At 38.2% G+C, this 17375-nt stretch overlaps 1 protein-coding gene across 1 annotated transcript in view; it reads left to right on the forward strand.

Moving 5' to 3' along the window:
• The window catches only part of CMC1 (C-X9-C motif containing 1), a 43792-nt gene extending 27207 nt beyond the window's left edge, over positions 1 to 16585 (forward strand). Inside the window, exons 3-4 of the mRNA XM_017817956.1 lie at positions 14902 to 14992; positions 16320 to 16585. Coding sequence (XP_017673445.1) covers positions 14902 to 14992; positions 16320 to 16434 — 206 coding nt within the window. The 3' untranslated portion in view covers positions 16435 to 16585. The remainder of the gene's footprint in view (positions 1 to 14901; positions 14993 to 16319) is intronic.
• Positions 16586 to 17375: the final 790 nt, after the last annotated feature.

Consider the following 17375-nt stretch of genomic DNA (forward strand, 5'->3'; position numbering starts at 1 on the left):
GGCTCCAAGTATTTAGATTTTTTTTTTATTTCACCACTAGCAGCAGGCCTGGACTCTGAAGACCAAAACCTAAATGAAACTATTTTTCTTAACTGATTTGACATTTTATTTCCCATTTCATCGCTTTTTTTTTGGTCACAAAATATATAATGCTGAAATTGTACCGTGCAGGGGAAAACAGGCCAGTAATCCCAACAGCATAAACTTCAGTTTATAAATCTGAGACTTGCAACCAGACTGTTGTACAAGAAAACAGATGCCATGCGATAAATTAATACTAAGCTGAATAATAAACAAGATGTATTGTTAAAGGTCTTTAATGCAAAGAAAGTGATTTCAGACTTTCATATGCTTGTTTTCTGTCTTTGTTTAAATGAGGCCTTTGCATGTGTTTTCTTTATTGTTCTCTTTTGCACACATTTAAGCTTTGGTGGGTTGAGAACTCAGTCTCTGGTTGGGCAGTGGTGATTAACTTACACTAAATAGGCAGCAATAATGTGATTTGAGAATGAAAAGGATTCATTTCTTTTAAACGAGGGGAAAAAACCCAAGGTTGAAGGAAATAGTTTACATAATCTGTAAACTAGTTAAGGAGCTGAATATTTATGCAGGTTGAAATTGAAGCTTAGTTGCCCTCTAGGGGTTTTACATTAATACAGCATATGCTAGCTTTTGGGTGTTGTTTTTTTTTTCTTTCAGAATAAAGGTGAGACAAGTCTTTGGAAAAAACTTACATACTGACAAATCTGTGGTGGTGGAGGCATGTGTACATCTGCATTCAGTGAGTAAAGCTCATTTAGTTCAAAACCCAAAAAACGGAGGAGAAATTTTTAGCCAGATTATGTTCTTTTAATTTCAGTGTACCAGTGGAGAATGCACTCACAATCATCCAGTCATAGAACTGAGAGGTCTCAACCAGGAAAGACCCTTACATAGAACTCAAGATATATCCCAAAGAGCTTTCAGTCCTATGTAAACACAGATGATAAAAGGTTACTGGGGGCTGTAAAGGTGCTGCTGAAAAGGCCACACTTATTGCAGCATTAGGACCCTCAGCCAGTTTCTGCTTGTGTCGCAGCCACTGAGTGCTGCTTGAAATTCTGTGTGTCCTCAGCTGCCACTGGCTCATGTGCAGGATCTTCTGTCACATCGTGCCTTACAGCAGCTTGAGCCCTAGTTATGGCTCCTGTGGCTGAAGGTGTTAGAAACAAACTTTGTCTCCTTCTTTAGGAAGCAGTTGACGAAAACTGAGTAGTTCTTGTTTGTTTGTGTGGTATTTCATAGGAAGTATCCTCATGCCATGGGAAGAAGTGTGACTAATGGCTTCTAAACTAAAGCTACATGTAGATTTCCCCTTGTCTTAACTTTTAATGTCTCCTGTGCCAATGGTTTTGTAGCAGATGGACTGTTAATACTTACTGAACAATTGCTAAATAAATTCATAAAAGTGCAGTTGTTTTTCTAAATGTAGAGACCACATTTATGTGATTATTTTTGTTGTTTCTTTCATAACGGTGCGAGACTGTATTACTCTAAAATGTTCTTGCATCAGAAACAAGATACTTGGAGCAGGCAGAAAGGATGCACTTAAACAACCACCTCCTGCCAAACTTGAGTACATGTGTGCATACAGCTTGAGGAGCACAGTGTGGTCAACTGTCAGAAGTTAGAGCACTGTCCCTGAGGCTTCATTATACCAAACTGCACCTGGATTTGTGCCAGTGAAGTTGATGGTCTTATATAGATTTTTATGCCATTTGCCCATTAAGCTTTACATGAAGAACAGTTTCTGGGTTTTTGAGGGGCTTTCATACCTACTTGCTGATGCATTTTGTTTTATTTTGTAGATTTGTCAAAGGCTTGTTTTTAAGTCCCCTGTCTACAAATATTTCATTTTACTGTCTTCAGAATTATAACGTTTGCTCTGAAGAAATGGCCTCATCTCTTAATTTCTGTATGAAATCAGGTCTGTTATTATAACCCCTTATACAGATTAATGCTTTATACAATGCTTTGGCCTGGTACTGTTTGGTTCCAACAGCCGGGACCATCCCAGAAGCACCTGCTTGGATGTATCTGCTCTATGCTTGGGCATAACATCATGACTTCAACCTGATGCTTCCTTGTCAAAACCTGTGACTTTGTCAGCAGATCTCTGTGGCATCACTTCTGCCTTCTCTTGCTCTCTGATGCTTGATGTCCATGCCCAATCTTCCTGGGCAGTAAATGTTTCCTGGAAGCTGTGCTTTTGACAAAAAGACATGGTAGGTTAGAAAGGAACGTGTGTTAGTTGTTTTTAGGATATTTTTTTCCTCCCTTCCATGATCAGTTGAAGCCGGTGAGCTGATTGCTATCCTTATGCAGGTTTTGGTCCACAACAGAACTGGTCTGTAGATAAGGTAATAAGCTGCCAGTCCTGCATTGTTCTGGATACCCTTGGTCTCATCTGGTCGGTGTAATGTCTCTGAAAAGTTGGAAGAAAACGTGTATTACAAACTCTACAAGGATGTGTGGTGTGGGGGAGTTCTGATCCAGGGGAGCATCCTAATTGCCCCGTTACCACAGGGCAGTATGCAGTGCTTGCTGCTCATGGAAAGTTTTCCAGGACCCAAACAAAATACCAAGCTGTGCGTTGTCATTTCAAAAAGCTTTTGTGTAACAGTTTCAAAGATACAGGAAGAGTGTGGTGCCTGGATTATTTGTGGGCTGGTATTCAGTCCTTTTTAGGTACCTGGTTATTGCAGTCATTTATTTAAAACACTTTATAGAAGACGGAAGATAAATGTTACACAGTTACTACCAAATTTCCAGACCTTGCTAAGCTTTAGTAGTGTGCTTTCTTGTCACATGGTTAAAAGTCATCTCTTCAAAATAATAAAATAAATAAGGAAGTCTGAAATTCTAAATGCCTCTGTAGTCAATGATGCAATTTCTTTTGAAAAAGTAATTTTACATACTTTATCACACTGTGGCAACGATTGCAAAGGGTCAAGTTACTTTTTGTATTCAGTTCAGTAAATGGAAACAGCACAGTTTTTATGTTTTTTTTTCTGAAAAACTGCAGTTCTGATTCTGTCATCCTTACAAGCACTGAGTAATACCTCATTCAGCAGGAATTCTTCCCACACCTCCAGACCAGCATTAGGCTAGCTGTGTTTGAAAAAAGAGACTAAACATATACTGTGAAGTAAGATTAGTACATGATAGCTGATTTGGAGATGTTGGAATTATGTTTGGGGATGCATTGTGACCTGTACGGGAAAGTTACTTCCTCTTTTAGTAACTGTATTAATGTTTAATATTTGACCCTTTTTGGAGTGCCCAAAAGGCCTGAAATTTTGACCCTGTTCTGTAACCTGTCCTCACCCTCCAGCTGGAACTCTGGAATCAGATTCACTTGTGCTTAGAGGATATTTTGATTCATTCTGAGAAGGGAGAACTACTGCTACTACTACCAACCTTCCGTATTGGAACTTTGAGTTAAAAACATAGTTTTGGAAGTCCAGTAAATTGAACTGGGGGGGGAGGAGGGGGCAAAAAGGGAGAGTCCCCAAAACAGCATGCTGTAACTGAAAGTTGTCACGGTGGAACCCCTGGGCGAGTGCCTCTTCAGGAGTTACATAAATGCCCTGCTCTATCCCCACCGTGTGGTAGAAGGACATTACTATTACTCCTGCCACTCGGTGAAGCTCTGTCTTTTAGAAATAGATACATTTTTTTAACTTGGAGTTCAGCTAAAGAGTCAGTCGCTGTGGGACAGAGGGAGGGGGATGTTGTTTCTTTTAATCATCTGTTATCCTAACTTCTCAACTGTCCCTGAGTGGCTCAGCAGCTCCAGACGGAGATGGGAGGATAAGCAGAGGCAAGGCTGCTCTGTGCAGTTCGAGTTGGATGCACTTGTTTATATAAAAGCAGGCAGTGACAGACAGTAGCCATGGGGGAACTTGCATTTGTTCCAGTTCTGCCTCTTCCAGCGCCTGGTATGGTAACACTTGGTGTCAGGGATACTTACTGCAGGGTGGCAGGAAAATTAGATCAAGTCAGTCTTAAAGGAAGCAGTTGTTTGAAACCAGTGCAGTTTAACTAGGTGGCTGTACTCATTGGGTGTGCTTTACTTGAAACCTTATATAGAAGGCGATGCTTGTGCTTGACAAAAATGTTCCCAAAGCAGGTTTCTTTAATAGACAAATCATGATTTACCAAAATAAATTGTTTCACAGCAGTGTGCTTACTTTGCTTAAAAGGAGATTTTTTTGTAATTTCAATACGAAGAAAAGGAGGTCTGCTTTTCTTGATGAATTTGCTCACGTAGCCCAGCAGATCATCATCTTTGAGCACTTAAATCTGCCTTGACTGACCACTGTAAAGCCTTATACATAATGGTTATGCCCTTGCTATTTCTCCCCTGTCTTCTGAGGGCATAACCCTCTTTTATCTACTTCTATGCTCTGACTGTCTTGCTTAGTCAGAAGCAGGAGGACTTAGCTCTTAAAGAACTGTGTTGCTGGAATTTAATAAATATGACAGTGTACTGGATTTCTGTGTGTTTGGGGCAAAATACACATACATGTGTAGATATGAGTGTATAGACATGCATATAAAAATGCTGACAACTCTGTACATCCAGGATGAGAGATCAGATCAGGTCAAGCTTGTGTCTACAGCACTAAAACTAACAAGCAGATATTTCTCTGTACCTTCTGTGCCAAAGGTCCGTTTGCTGTTGAAGTCCAAGTTTGTTGAAATTCTACTGACTAAACACATATTACTAATAAATTATGTCTACCACAGCATTTCATTAGCATTTGGCGATAGTCAGGAAGGTACTGGCTGACAATTTAAGGTGTATGTTTTTTAAAAGTAATCTTTTCTGGCTGTATGATTACTTAGAAAAACACTTTTCCTAGTAAGATTTCATATGCACATTCAACATTCATATCAAACTGAAAGGTAACTTTATTCTCTCCACCCCTTGTCCCCCAGAAGACATTTTGGTCAGATCTCATGTGTGCAGGATGTAGAATGAGGAGAGCTGACCAGTCCTTGTCTAAGGAAAGGACTGAAAGTACCGTGAGATTGCATGCATATATTTTTTTCAGAACTCTTTTTTAAAAAAAACTCTTAATTATCTTAATCTGGCATATTTTTGTTAACAGTTTTAAGTATTAGTCTGGGTTTTGTTTAGTTGAACTGATTGGGTTGGTTTGGATTACTATATTAGGCTGTGTTCCTCTGCTTGTGTTTTGTTTTTTTTTTTCTTAAAACAATTTTTCTCTTTCTCATACTCTACTTTTCAGTTTCATTCCCTATTTCTTGGTGCTTATTATGAATTTAGAAAGAAAAGTTCCAATAATCTGCTGTGGATAAGTGTGGATTAATTGGGACAAACAGAAGTATTGTCCTGCTGTCTCTTGAGGTTTCTGGATATACCTCTTACAAACATCTACAATTCTTAGTTTGAATGGGAGCAAATTTTAAACTACACAGAGCATTTGTAGTGAGTTCGGTGAGGGAGTTTCCCCCAGCACAAGCCTCTGCATTGTATTGGAATGGGACTGTGTCTTTATCGTTTGTGGCTTTCCTGGATTTACTTGTCGTTCCTTGATGCAAGTTTCTTAAGTTCCTTTTTTTTTCCCCAGAAATTCTGTCTTTAATGATTGTTGGGTTTGAAAATAACAGAAACCCTACTAACATTTCTGTAATGAAAAGAAGATCAGCAGCTGAGCATGTTTTGAATTAACTGGTGTTGGAGAATCCCTATGTGCCTTACATGTGTTTTCAGAACTGGTGTGATATTGTGGTTTCCAAAAAACCCCCACAAGCAACACAAATGAAAAAAAAAACCAAACCCAATAATTTTTTTAATGATTTTTGAAACAGAAAGTTTAAATAAACCATTGATTTCCTATATTCATTTAGGAAACTAGTTCTAAGCAGTTGACCAAACCTAGAACCTTGTAATATCAGTGCATTTAAGAAATGAAGATTTGAAAGACTGTAGTTCCTAAGTGAAGGTAGATGGCATTTACAGGGCAAGTAACTGGATTGTTCTGAAAAAAACCCAGACAACCAATGCCCAAACATTTTTGATCTGCACAGAGTGCCTTTCCTCCCTACTGCTTTGGCCCGTTCTGCATCCAGCCGAGACATACTTTGAGGCCAATTAATTTTTGCAGCAGGATTTTGAAAACTTGCTAATGAAAAAGACACGCATGGTATGAAACAAATAAATACAGTTGCAATAGTTGGGACTTCAGCAGGACTTGAGCAAACCAGGGCAGATAGATGTTAAAGGAATTCAGGGTAGCATGTATCTTCCCTGTGTTGGGATGATTTTTTCCCCTCTTTCTTTATCTTCTTTTGGGTTCTTGTCAGTTTAGACCCACCATGTAGTGATTGTAAGGGTTTTGAAGGGCATGTGAGAACTTTATGCTGCAAAGTATGAGGCAAGCTTACAGTTGATAGGGGTGAGGAAAAAACTTCTCTTGAGAAAATGTTTTTTCCATATGTAAACTTTTGGACACATTTTTCTAAAACAGCAGTTACTGACTTCTGAGAAAGATGGTGTACAGGACAAGTGGGCCCTCTGTCTGATTCAGTATTTTGTTTCCTAATCTCTAAATGTTCCCTAAAGCAAAGTCTTCAGATTTGTTTCTAGGATATTGGTAGCATGCATTCTTTATCCCAAGACATTGTGTTTAGAGAAACAGTTTATAGCTTTTTGGGAAATATTCTTTCTCTGCAGTTCACAGTTGTGCTGTTTGCCTTCCTGATGATTCTCTTCTGCTATATGTTCCCTTCTCCATCATGAGATGAGGGATGTTTCAGTATTTCATAATGGAGTGCCAGAGATGCTGTGGTCTACTGGAGAATCCTCTGTTTGCACTGTGTACTTTAAGATAAAGCTGCTGTTCTGTGCTGAGAGTGCCCTGGAAAAGATTGGGCAGGAGGATGAATATCCCATTCCTGAATTCCAGGAATTGTCTTTCTTCCTCAGTCCTGAACTGTGTGCTACTGTAGATCATCTGCCCTAGGACAGATGCTCCCAGCAGTACATTGGAGCTACAAAAGCTGAAATTTAGCAGATTTCTGGGAGCTGGCGATGAGCAGGAAAATAGAAAGTATATGTTTATTTTTATGTTATAGCAAATGAAAATTGTGTAGACAAAGTATTTAATCTGATAACAGAGGTTCACTTGAAAGAAACAAGGTTATTTTATGTCAATTTTCTCTTTGCCCTATATAAGATGCATTTAATTATTTCATGCTATCTCCTCCTATTCAAATTAATCTGTCATATATATTGTTGCTCAAATTAGAATAAGTCTTTAATCAGCTGTGTTATGCATGCCATAGTAGACTAGAATGGGAAAGCTACTCCTGGCATACTGACGATGCGTGTATTTTATTTGTATTTGTAATTTAAAAGTAAAATCAGAAATATTGATTTCTACTTGACTGGAGAGATGATTTAGTTTGAATATCAGACTGATCTTAATCAGGTGAGAATTAATTGAGTTGGTGGTATTAGATATTCAGTGATGTTAACTGAACCATGATCAATCTACAGAGAAGCTTTCTTTTGTACTGTGTTAGAAATATCAAATAGCTCGTACTCTACAATATAAAACAATCTCTTCGTGTTCATCCTTCTACTTCCTCTGGCTCATTAAATGCACCAGTAATCTGTTCTGTGCATACTGAGTAATCTTCAAAGTACCAAGCTAATAAATCACAATTTAATACAAAATTAAAAGCATAACAACTTCACCATAAAATGTCGCTGACAACGTTTTGGATCATTCTAATGTTTTTGTACACATTTTACAAACATAGATTTTAAAATCTTGCCCTTGTTTACATTTTAAAGGGAACTGTTCCCTCCTCCTTCCACCATCACCCCCTAAATCTCCATTGTTACTTGGGCATCTTTTCTCCACCCAGTGGTAGACACCAAGGAATGACCCAGACACTGGACAAAACTATTTCCTTTTATTGTGTAGAGGGAAAAACCTACCCCAGGAATACAACACAAATGTGGTTTGAATCATGATGCAAGCTTTTTTTTTTTTTTATTTTAAGAGTGTGATAGCAGTATCATAAGTGTTGAGAAAATATAAATGGTGAGATAACACCTCTGTAGGACTTTCTCTTAAGTAGTAAAATTGTAAAGTCTTTAAATAAACGAGAGCCAGACCCGAGAGGATCAATTTATCTTGATAATGGGGAATATTTCATTTATTTTGTGTACAAGAACATCTGCAAAATAGATGCACAATTAGAATTGATAAAACTGCAGTTCTAGTGTTATATGAATTGTACAACACTTTGCAATGTTGAGGCAATACAAAAGTGCCAAATATTGTTATAGTCTGAATCTACAAAAAAGGAACTTTCCGAAATAGCCTTCACGCTACGAACAGTTCATACATTGAAAATAACAAGGATGATCCCTTGGTGTTGTTATATCTGGTTGTCTAGAGATGAGTCCCAAACACTTTTTGTTCTTCTCTTGCTTTGAGCATGAAAAGACTTTAATGTTTGCAGAAAGAAATAATTTGGTATCTAATATTTAAAAATATTTAAAGTAAAAAAAAAAGTCCTTTAAAAATCTGCTATGAATATAATCTGATGCTGGTTGTTCCCCTTTATTGAATTATGAAAAAAAACCCCAACTTTCAATTTGATTTTAGTGCTTGGGGCAGGATGTTACATTTTTTTTCATAAAGTGTTTCCTTTACATACAAGTAACTGAAATTTTAGCAGTCCAACACACTGATTCCACCATTTCATTTTGAATGCAACACAGTGAAGAAATCAGCCTAATTCTGCTTGGTGGTGGAAGGGTGTTGTGGACTACAGAAAGAACACTTGCATCTTAAACATGGTGCCTTGTTTTTGTTGTCCACTGTTTGTAAGTCTGCAGACACTGAGATTAAGAGTGTTAAATTTAACCTTGTCTTGTTTAATGGTGTGGAAGAAAATCATCACCTTTATTCAGCAGAGCTGTGGCTCTGTCTTATGCCAGATGTTGGTTTGTCCCTTTGAGTCAAAATCCTACAAGTTTTTTATTTTTGTCATACAGGAGCAAATATTTCTTGAACCTGTGAATATGTTTTAGAATGAAAATGGGCAGTACTCTGGCTTTTTATTTCCTTTTTTTTAATTAAGAAGTGTATGTACTAGGACATCTGTTGGTGGACCCCCACTAACTTCGTTATAACTTTCTGGTAATGTTTCTGATCTTTTAAAATTAACACTTTAGTGTGTATTGCATATGCTTCTCTGGCTGCTTGTGTAGACAGGGAAATAATTTGTCCAGTCTTTATTCTGTGATAAGTGAACTGTTACCCAGCTTCATGTCAGTTTCCATCTGCTTTCCTTATTACCTTGTAATAAAGTCATAAAACAGAGTTGGGGAAAAAGCAATTAAAAATACAGAAGAAAAACGTTCTTCTTAGATGCTGCTTTTTTCAGCAAAGATTAGTGTGGACTGTAAAGATCTTTGTAAACAAAATGTTCTTTGTTGTGTCAACCTTCTAGCTGATTATCAAAGAAACCTTAATAAAAGAGTGCTCTGTAACTTCAAAAAGTTTTTAATCAACCATCAAATATACCAAGTCAGACACTCAAAAGTAATTCTTGATACCTGCAACATAATTTGTATAATTTTGTATTGCAATGGAATTACACAGAGACTTGGAATAGGATTTTTATTTAAAAATGCATGTCTGGGCAGCTTTATGGGTAATTTTAGGAGGCTTTTTAAAGCTCTTTTTTTCTGTTCCGTGACTTTGCATGTGTCAGGATCTAACTTCTGCTTGTTCTCTGTGTTGTGCTTTCTCAGGCAGGTAAGTTGGGATAGGGAGACCCAGTGAAATCTTGCTTTTGCATCCTGGGCAAATTTGGAGGTGCCAGGGACCAAACTCAGCAGCTTCCCCAAATTGATCAGGGTCTGAGATGCTCCCTGCTGAAGAGTCAGTCCTTGGTAGGGCTGATTCCTCACTGACCTCAGCCAAAAAGCCCTCATGTCTGTCCCTGGAAATCATGTGAGCTACTGTCGTCTTCCCATCGTAGGCAGATCACTTGCACATGCCAGTAATGCTGTAGTCAGCAGGTGAGAACTGGCCAAACTGAATTGCTCTGTATTCAAACGTGGTTGTTCAGCTTTTGTTCAGTTGAGAGCAGACCTTGGTCATGGCAAAGTTACCATTTGGCCTTATGCATGTGGTTGATTTAGAGAAGGTACTAAATTGGAGGCTTGATTTAGCCATTAAAATCTCTCTATGCGGCTGTAATGGCCAAAACATAATGAGACTTAAAATTCTCAGAACTGTGCCCAAAGCTGATTTTGGATTTGCTTTACAAGAGAAGCACAAAGCTTTCTGAGAGAGAGAGAGAGGAAGGTGGTGAAATCCAGCCTCAAATCAGTGATGAACTGTTCAGCACGCTATCTCTGAGCTGTAGCCTTGGGAAGACATCTTCGCTCCACGTGCATCCCCCTAGACCCAGCTTACAGCATGGAGAGGAGCCTGTGGGATAACCTGTGTCAGATATGCTGTCATGAACCATAACTGCTGCAGGTGAAAGGTGGGGGTCTGCGGCCAGTTTCCGTGGTAACTGGTAGGCACCTGCAGCTCGTTGACGCAGTAGTGGATCTGTCCTTGTCTGTGCACAGAGCATTCAGTGATGGACATATGTAGCTGTCCTGGAAAAGCCTTGGCAAAGGGTTGATTTTATCAAGGGCAAGCTTTTTTCCCCTTTCTAACAAGGCAGTTTGACTTCTGTTGCATTGAGCCCTGTCCTTCAGTTTATTTAGTTTGTATTTGTAAATATTGGGGTTAACTTTTATTGTTTGTTTGAAACATGTCTTTCTTTTGTGTTACAATCTGCAATGAATTTGCAGACTGGCTCAAATTTATCTCTAGTTTTGCTGCTGCTTGAAAGAAAACAGATTAGCCCATGAACTTGTAAAATCACAGAAAGTCATTTGCTAAAGTTGTAAATATTGGATCATACACAGGATTTCTGCTCTGAAAGAGCAACTCTTCTTTGTATGATGTGCAGTATATCAGGAAGGAGGTTTGTTTGAGCCCGAGGGTGGATTCTCTAGTGTTCTGATTACCACTCAGAGCTACTTAAGTGTTAAACTACAAAATGTTTGTAACCAGATCCTGTGTATCCACTCATTTTGTGGTGTTTTGCTATGCACCCTGAAACTTTGCATAATGCAGCTGTTGCTTGAGTGAGGAATGAGTGGTGATTGTCAAGATTACAGAGATGGAGATTAATTTTTGGTTTGAGATTTGGATCCTTTGTGCACTATTTGCGAGATTATTCTCCAAACCAGTAGTTGTAACACTCTTTGTGCTGCTCAACATTGAGATATTTTATTTCATGGAAGGGTTCATGGAATCATAGAATATGCTGAGTTTGAAGGGACCCACAAGGATCATCGAGTCCAACTCCTGGCCCTGTGCAGGACACCTCAAGAATCACACCATGTTCCTGAAAGCATTGTCCAAACACTTCTTGAACTCAGACAAGGCTTGGTGCTGTGACCACTTCCCTGAGGAACCTGTTCTAGTGCTCAGTTACCCTCTAGGTGAAAAATCTTTTCTTGATATCCAACCTAAACCTTCTCTTGACTCAGTTTCATGCCATTTTCTCGAGTCCTGTCACTGGTGATGAAAGTGAAGAGATCAGTATTTGCCCCTATGTGAGCAAGATAAAGCATAGTTAAAAATAAAACAATGTTCTCCAGACTCCTGTAAGGTTTCTGGTAAGTGTTTATAACTAAACCTGTCTTGCACCACACTCCTTACATGGCTTTTAAAGAGAAGAGATGGCTAATCAAATTTTGTGCGCTCATATAAGGATGCCAAATATGCTTTAACCTCCTTTCTTCCTCTCTGTTGTTAAGCATCAGTAATGTTAAAGCTAAATAGCTGGAAGCAGTTTTATCACATTGCAGCAGTGCCTGGCCCTGTACTGCAGGTGGGGCTTTCTGAAGACAGGGAACGCTTGCAATTGCAGTTCAGGTTTTTTAGTTCACTGGGACATCACGCCTTTAACCAATCAAGACTGGTGAGCTAACAAGTGAGAGGGACCTCCCGTTGTCTTCTGTGGTTTTGTACTTCACAGATTCCAGAAGAAATGATTACAACTACAAAAAAACCTCAACCCAAAACCTCAGCACAGCACTTAAAGAAGTGCCCATGGAGAGTAGAAATCAAACTGGTCACTAGACAGACCATAAGCTTTCAAAGGCGTTGAAAGTTTATTCCCAGAAAAAAGACCAAAGGACATTTTTAGAAATGTACTAATAGGTATGATTTTTCTGAGATGCTGATATAGGGACAGTCAATGTAAACAGTCCAGGAAAGAATAGAAGAAATGTCAGGTTCACCTTTGAAAACCAAAGAAACATTTCAATAATCTAATAACACTTTTCTTGTGTTGTTTCGAGCTTACACTGCTTTGTAAATTTCAGCTGTCCAGAAGTTTCCTCAAAATTGTGCATGTGTATTTGGATGACTTTAGGTCTAAAACACATGCTGAACGAGATCTTAGAAATTCGGTGTGGTTTTCTGAGCACAGGTTACAGGGTCTTCCCAAGTGGTAATTAACGAGTCAGTTTAAACCCATTTTCTGCATACTTTCATCTGTTTTTCTGATAGTGTGTGGTGAAGTTGCCAGTGTGTAACACCAGGTGCTGTGTTGGAGCATGTTTTAAGTGTTCATCAATAAATAATACATTAAAAGTAGATAAGAAGTCAATTCTTTGCAAAGTTTTGCGAATGTATATATACATACGTTTGGCAGTATAAGGACACTTAAGTCTGTCATCATCACTTTCAGCAAACACTGCCTTTACTTGTAAATTATTTTGGTAAAAGCCTAATTCATATAGCCATGGGCAAGCAGATTAGTCTCACCTAGGGATTGCTTGCAGCTGTTGGATCACTTTCTCCTTAAAGTCTTACCCGTAGTGTCCAGGATACTAGAAGGTGAATTTTGCTCCACAGAGGTCCACGATTGCTTGATGCCCATTTCAGTGGGCATCTGCTCTGAGCAAAGGAGAGGATTGCTGCTTTTATAGGCACAAATCTATTTTCTTGTTTATTGAACTCTTGATGTAATGGAAGTTACATCAGCATACAGGATCAATAGTTACTTAGGAGGCAGATTTGAAACTTCAGCTAAATGTCTTGAACACATACAAGGCTGGGTACAGGACTATGTGGCGATGTGTTTGACAGTTGTGCCCATATTTTCACATGGTCAGTAACTTGCAGGTGCTTGAGGTGCCTTTTTGATGCCTAGTGTGATTTCAGAAGGTATAATAAGTATCAAAGTAAGAATATATAAGTGAGCGTAAAGAATGGAAGGGATACAAAAATTGCTGTTTCTGTAAATACTACACAGCTGATCACTGCATACAAGAAATGGAAGATTCTAGTGTAAGTACATGAAATACTTACAAGTCTTACTGTCCAAGTTTTTGGACAAAACAGAGTAAGTAATGCATGAACATATGATACTCGTACATATACACTGAGCATAGATAATGTGATTTATACTATGTATGATGTAGCAGCATTAATTTTTGATTGTACTGGATTAGTTGTAAATTTTGCTAAATATGTGCAAGAAGATAATGATTTCTGTATGCCCTAAATTTGCTGGAAGAGCTTAGAAGAGGAAAAATGGATGTAATTCTGGAAGGGGATGCAGTAGAAGGGAGCTTTGTTCTTGACCTGGGTACTGGTTGATCTTGGACACTTGGCTTTCTCTTTCTCTCTCTCTATCTTTTCCATCTGCTAAATGCAGCTGTTAACCTTTTAGCCGACCTCTTAGAACAAAACAATTTGAAGTCTTCTGATAGAAATAGCAGCTAATTCTTATCTAGAGTTACTATTCAGTGAAACATCTGTACAGGGTGTTGGTAACAATGAGGCATAATTTTAGTTACTCCCAGATAAAACCTATGTCCTTAACCATGACTTTGCTGTTCTGTTTTAGTATCTCACTGACTTGTTTTTAAGTTTTAAGACCCTGAAAACAGACCAGGTACTTTCACTTCATTGAGCAACTTAATTGTTTTTAAATGCCAGAGATCATGATCCCAGAAATGTAGATCATCAGTATTTCTGTGGACAGTGCTCTTTACTAGACATTTGGACTTTGAAGAAAATCCATATTGAAGAACAGCTACAGGCTACACAATGCAGAGAAGATACAGAGAAGACAGCAGTCCTTCATGGAGCACTGTAGTGCCCTGGAGTACAACCTGGCACTTCCAGCTTTCTCCTTGCATTCCCAAGAGAGATTTTTGGAAATGCCAGGAAAGAACTGTGACCTCACAGTTTATCTCCAGTCTGAACCTTCACACGAGATTATTGCCAGTGGCATTTCTTTGAGGCAGTAATTGCTGTCAGCATTGCTGCCCTCTTAATTTAGATTAAATTAATTTAATGTAGATACAAACGTGCTTCAGTAATTCCAAAAGCTTTCGCTGTAGAGGAAACACTAACAACCCTGGTTTACCTAATTTTTCATGATTCCTTTTGTTTTGCTGTGATAGCCCTGAGTAGACTGTATGAAAAGCAGGCACAAGAATCATGGATTTGCTGCAAGAATAATTTCAAAAATCTGTTGGTATTAGCAATAGCAGTATGTATGTGAATGTGTTACATGATGAGGGGAGAATCCCAATTAAAATCTTGCTGCTAAACAAGTGACAAAGATCTTGCAAACAGTATGAGACTCTGGGCCAACTATGGTTATATTAATAATAATAAATCAGATCTGGTCTGATACCTCCTACACATGGATTTTTTTTACCAGTTGTCATTTTTCTAACTTTAATTTAGTTTGTGTTGTTTTTTTGCTTCCCAGCTTTTACTAAATGCTGTCAAGAAACTGGTTTTCTTATGGTGGTGAAGTGTCGGCAAGAGAACACAGCATTGAAAGACTGCCTGGTTGGCTAGTAAGTCCCTCATGAGTTTTTATTGGTTTTTTGTGCATGGCCTATACTAAACTAGAAATGAGTAGAAATATTAACTATTCTCAAAAGGGTTATGCAAGGTTAGGGACTTCGATGTATTTTCTAAAAATGGTATCTTTTCTTTATTAGAACCGTGCTGGTCAGGCCCTGACAAGATTTTATTTACCATATAAATATATGGCTATAAAGGCTCTGTCCTTGATTTACATGGTGACAGATTTCAGCCCAGATGACCTGTAGCCCTGTGTTTGCTCTGTTGCATCACACATGTGAGGATGGGGGTGAGCAGTGAAGCACCTTCATACTCTGTTAGTGAGACAGGATAAGTGTGTTTTCATTTTGCTTCTTGAACTGTTCTTTAAGATTTAGTCTGTCTTGAAAGTGTCCTGCTGTTGTGAACAGCAATAGTGGCAGCAGTGGGAAATTGTTAGATATAAGAGAGGTCAACTTGAAGCCATGGTGGATTGAAATGTTTCTTTTGGAAGTCCTAAGTTATTCCCAGTGCCATCAGGCTGAAGTGTTAGATTCTTGAATCTGCCAGGGTGAGAGTTGGGGATTTTTTGAGTTTCCACTGGGAGAAAAAGGATGTTCATTTGTTTTTTGGTGGAATGTGTGTCCTGCTCTGTTAAACCAGAAATTAAGACTAATTGCCTTTGAACTAGTGACAGTTATTCTCAAGTATTTGGGAACTGATGAAAAAAACATGTCCAATCAGGTGAGAATTCAGGCCTAACTGCAGTCAGAACTTGCTGGAGTTACTCAGTTTTATTTGTCAGTACGTTTGCCTTTTTTAAAAAATAAAAGGAAACAAAATGCTACTGGAAAAAATGTTTAGTGCTTGAATTGTTATACTTAAAATTATAATAAAAAGGAATTGAATGTAATGATCAAGGACCTACATATCTACTGTTTGAGACATACACTTTAACCTCTTCCAAACAGTTGTTCGGGTGCATAAAAGAATATAAGTGGACTCCAATAGATTCCCATACTGAGGAAGATAACTGCAAATAATAAATTATTCAACTGAACCAAAACACCAAATGTCTTTCCTTTTTTCGACCTTTCCTCTTGGTGGCTTGACTGTAGAAGCTTGAAAAGGACTATGCCTCAAGAGAAAACAGTATCATGAGAGAATGCAGATCAACTTACTATTTAGAGTTTACAAAGATAACTGTAACACATCTGTACTTTAAAAAAAAAGTATTTTATTATTGAAGGCAGACAAGTTTTCTTTGGGTGTTAATGTGCAGTATCTGTTCCATATTCCAAGACGAAAACCATTATTATGTATTTTTCTGTCTTGCAGCTATTCTGATCCATCATTCTATGAAGAATGCAAAGCAGAATATTTGAAGCAAAGAGAAGAATACAGAGCAACTGGAATTAAGAAAAAAAGACAGAAGGTTACTTCAAATGTATAATTGAAACTTAAAATGAACTTCTCACATTTTATATACAACTTTGAGTTTCAATTGATTTAAACAGACTTAAATGATCTGTACCCCTGTGTGGAGTTTAACTGAAATACACAAGATGAGATGAATGGAGAATAAAATAATCTCTAAAATTAGATTTTTAAATTTTTTGTAGTTAAAGATCTCAAGCATGCTGTCGCAGTTTGCGAGAGAAGGTGCGACGGTCTGTTCCTCTGTCTGGACTTGTGATTTTGTTACCAGTTTGCAAGTTGGAGTTTACAAATCCAGAATGTCCATTTGGAATTTAAAGCTTGTGTCTAGTTATGTGAGCTAGGCTACATGAAAACTTAAATTTTTCACCCTTAAGTTGTATTAACTGATCACAAATTGTGTATACATTGAAGCTGGTCTATTAGTCATCACCTGATGCTGACTGTGTATGGAGATGCACTTACTAGAAGAGAAGGGTTGCAAATGCAGAAGAGAAGAGCTGCTCAGACCAGTGTGAACTATCTTTTTCATGAGAATGTTGAGTCATATGAGAGCCTGGTAGTACTTGTGCCTACACTGTGACTCATTTTTAAATGACGTTGCCAGAAGGGATGGATGCCTTGGCCCAGACTGACCGTTTTGACTCTAGAGGAGAAAGTAATCTGATCCAGACTTTCTTTGAGAACACAGAATAAGCTGCCACACTTCAAGAGTGAGCAAGTGACCCCACTTGCAAAATTATTGCAGGTATAGGTGAGTAAACAACTCATGTTTACCTGCATGTAAAATGCAGGTCACTTCTTGCAGGAACTAAGTGAAAGGAAGTCCCTGATTAAAAAGGGGCTTACAAAAGATCTTTCGTATATTGGTACTTGAAGCTGCTTAATGGTAGAACTCTCAAATGCATAAATGACTTCACTAGAGATAGTAATTCAAAGTTTTACAGGCTATCTTGG

This window comes from Lepidothrix coronata, unplaced genomic scaffold, assembly GCF_001604755.1.
Source record: "Lepidothrix coronata isolate B3197 unplaced genomic scaffold, Lepidothrix_coronata-1.0 Scaffold64, whole genome shotgun sequence".
In the NCBI taxonomy this organism is placed as follows: Eukaryota; Metazoa; Chordata; class Aves; order Passeriformes; family Pipridae; genus Lepidothrix; species Lepidothrix coronata.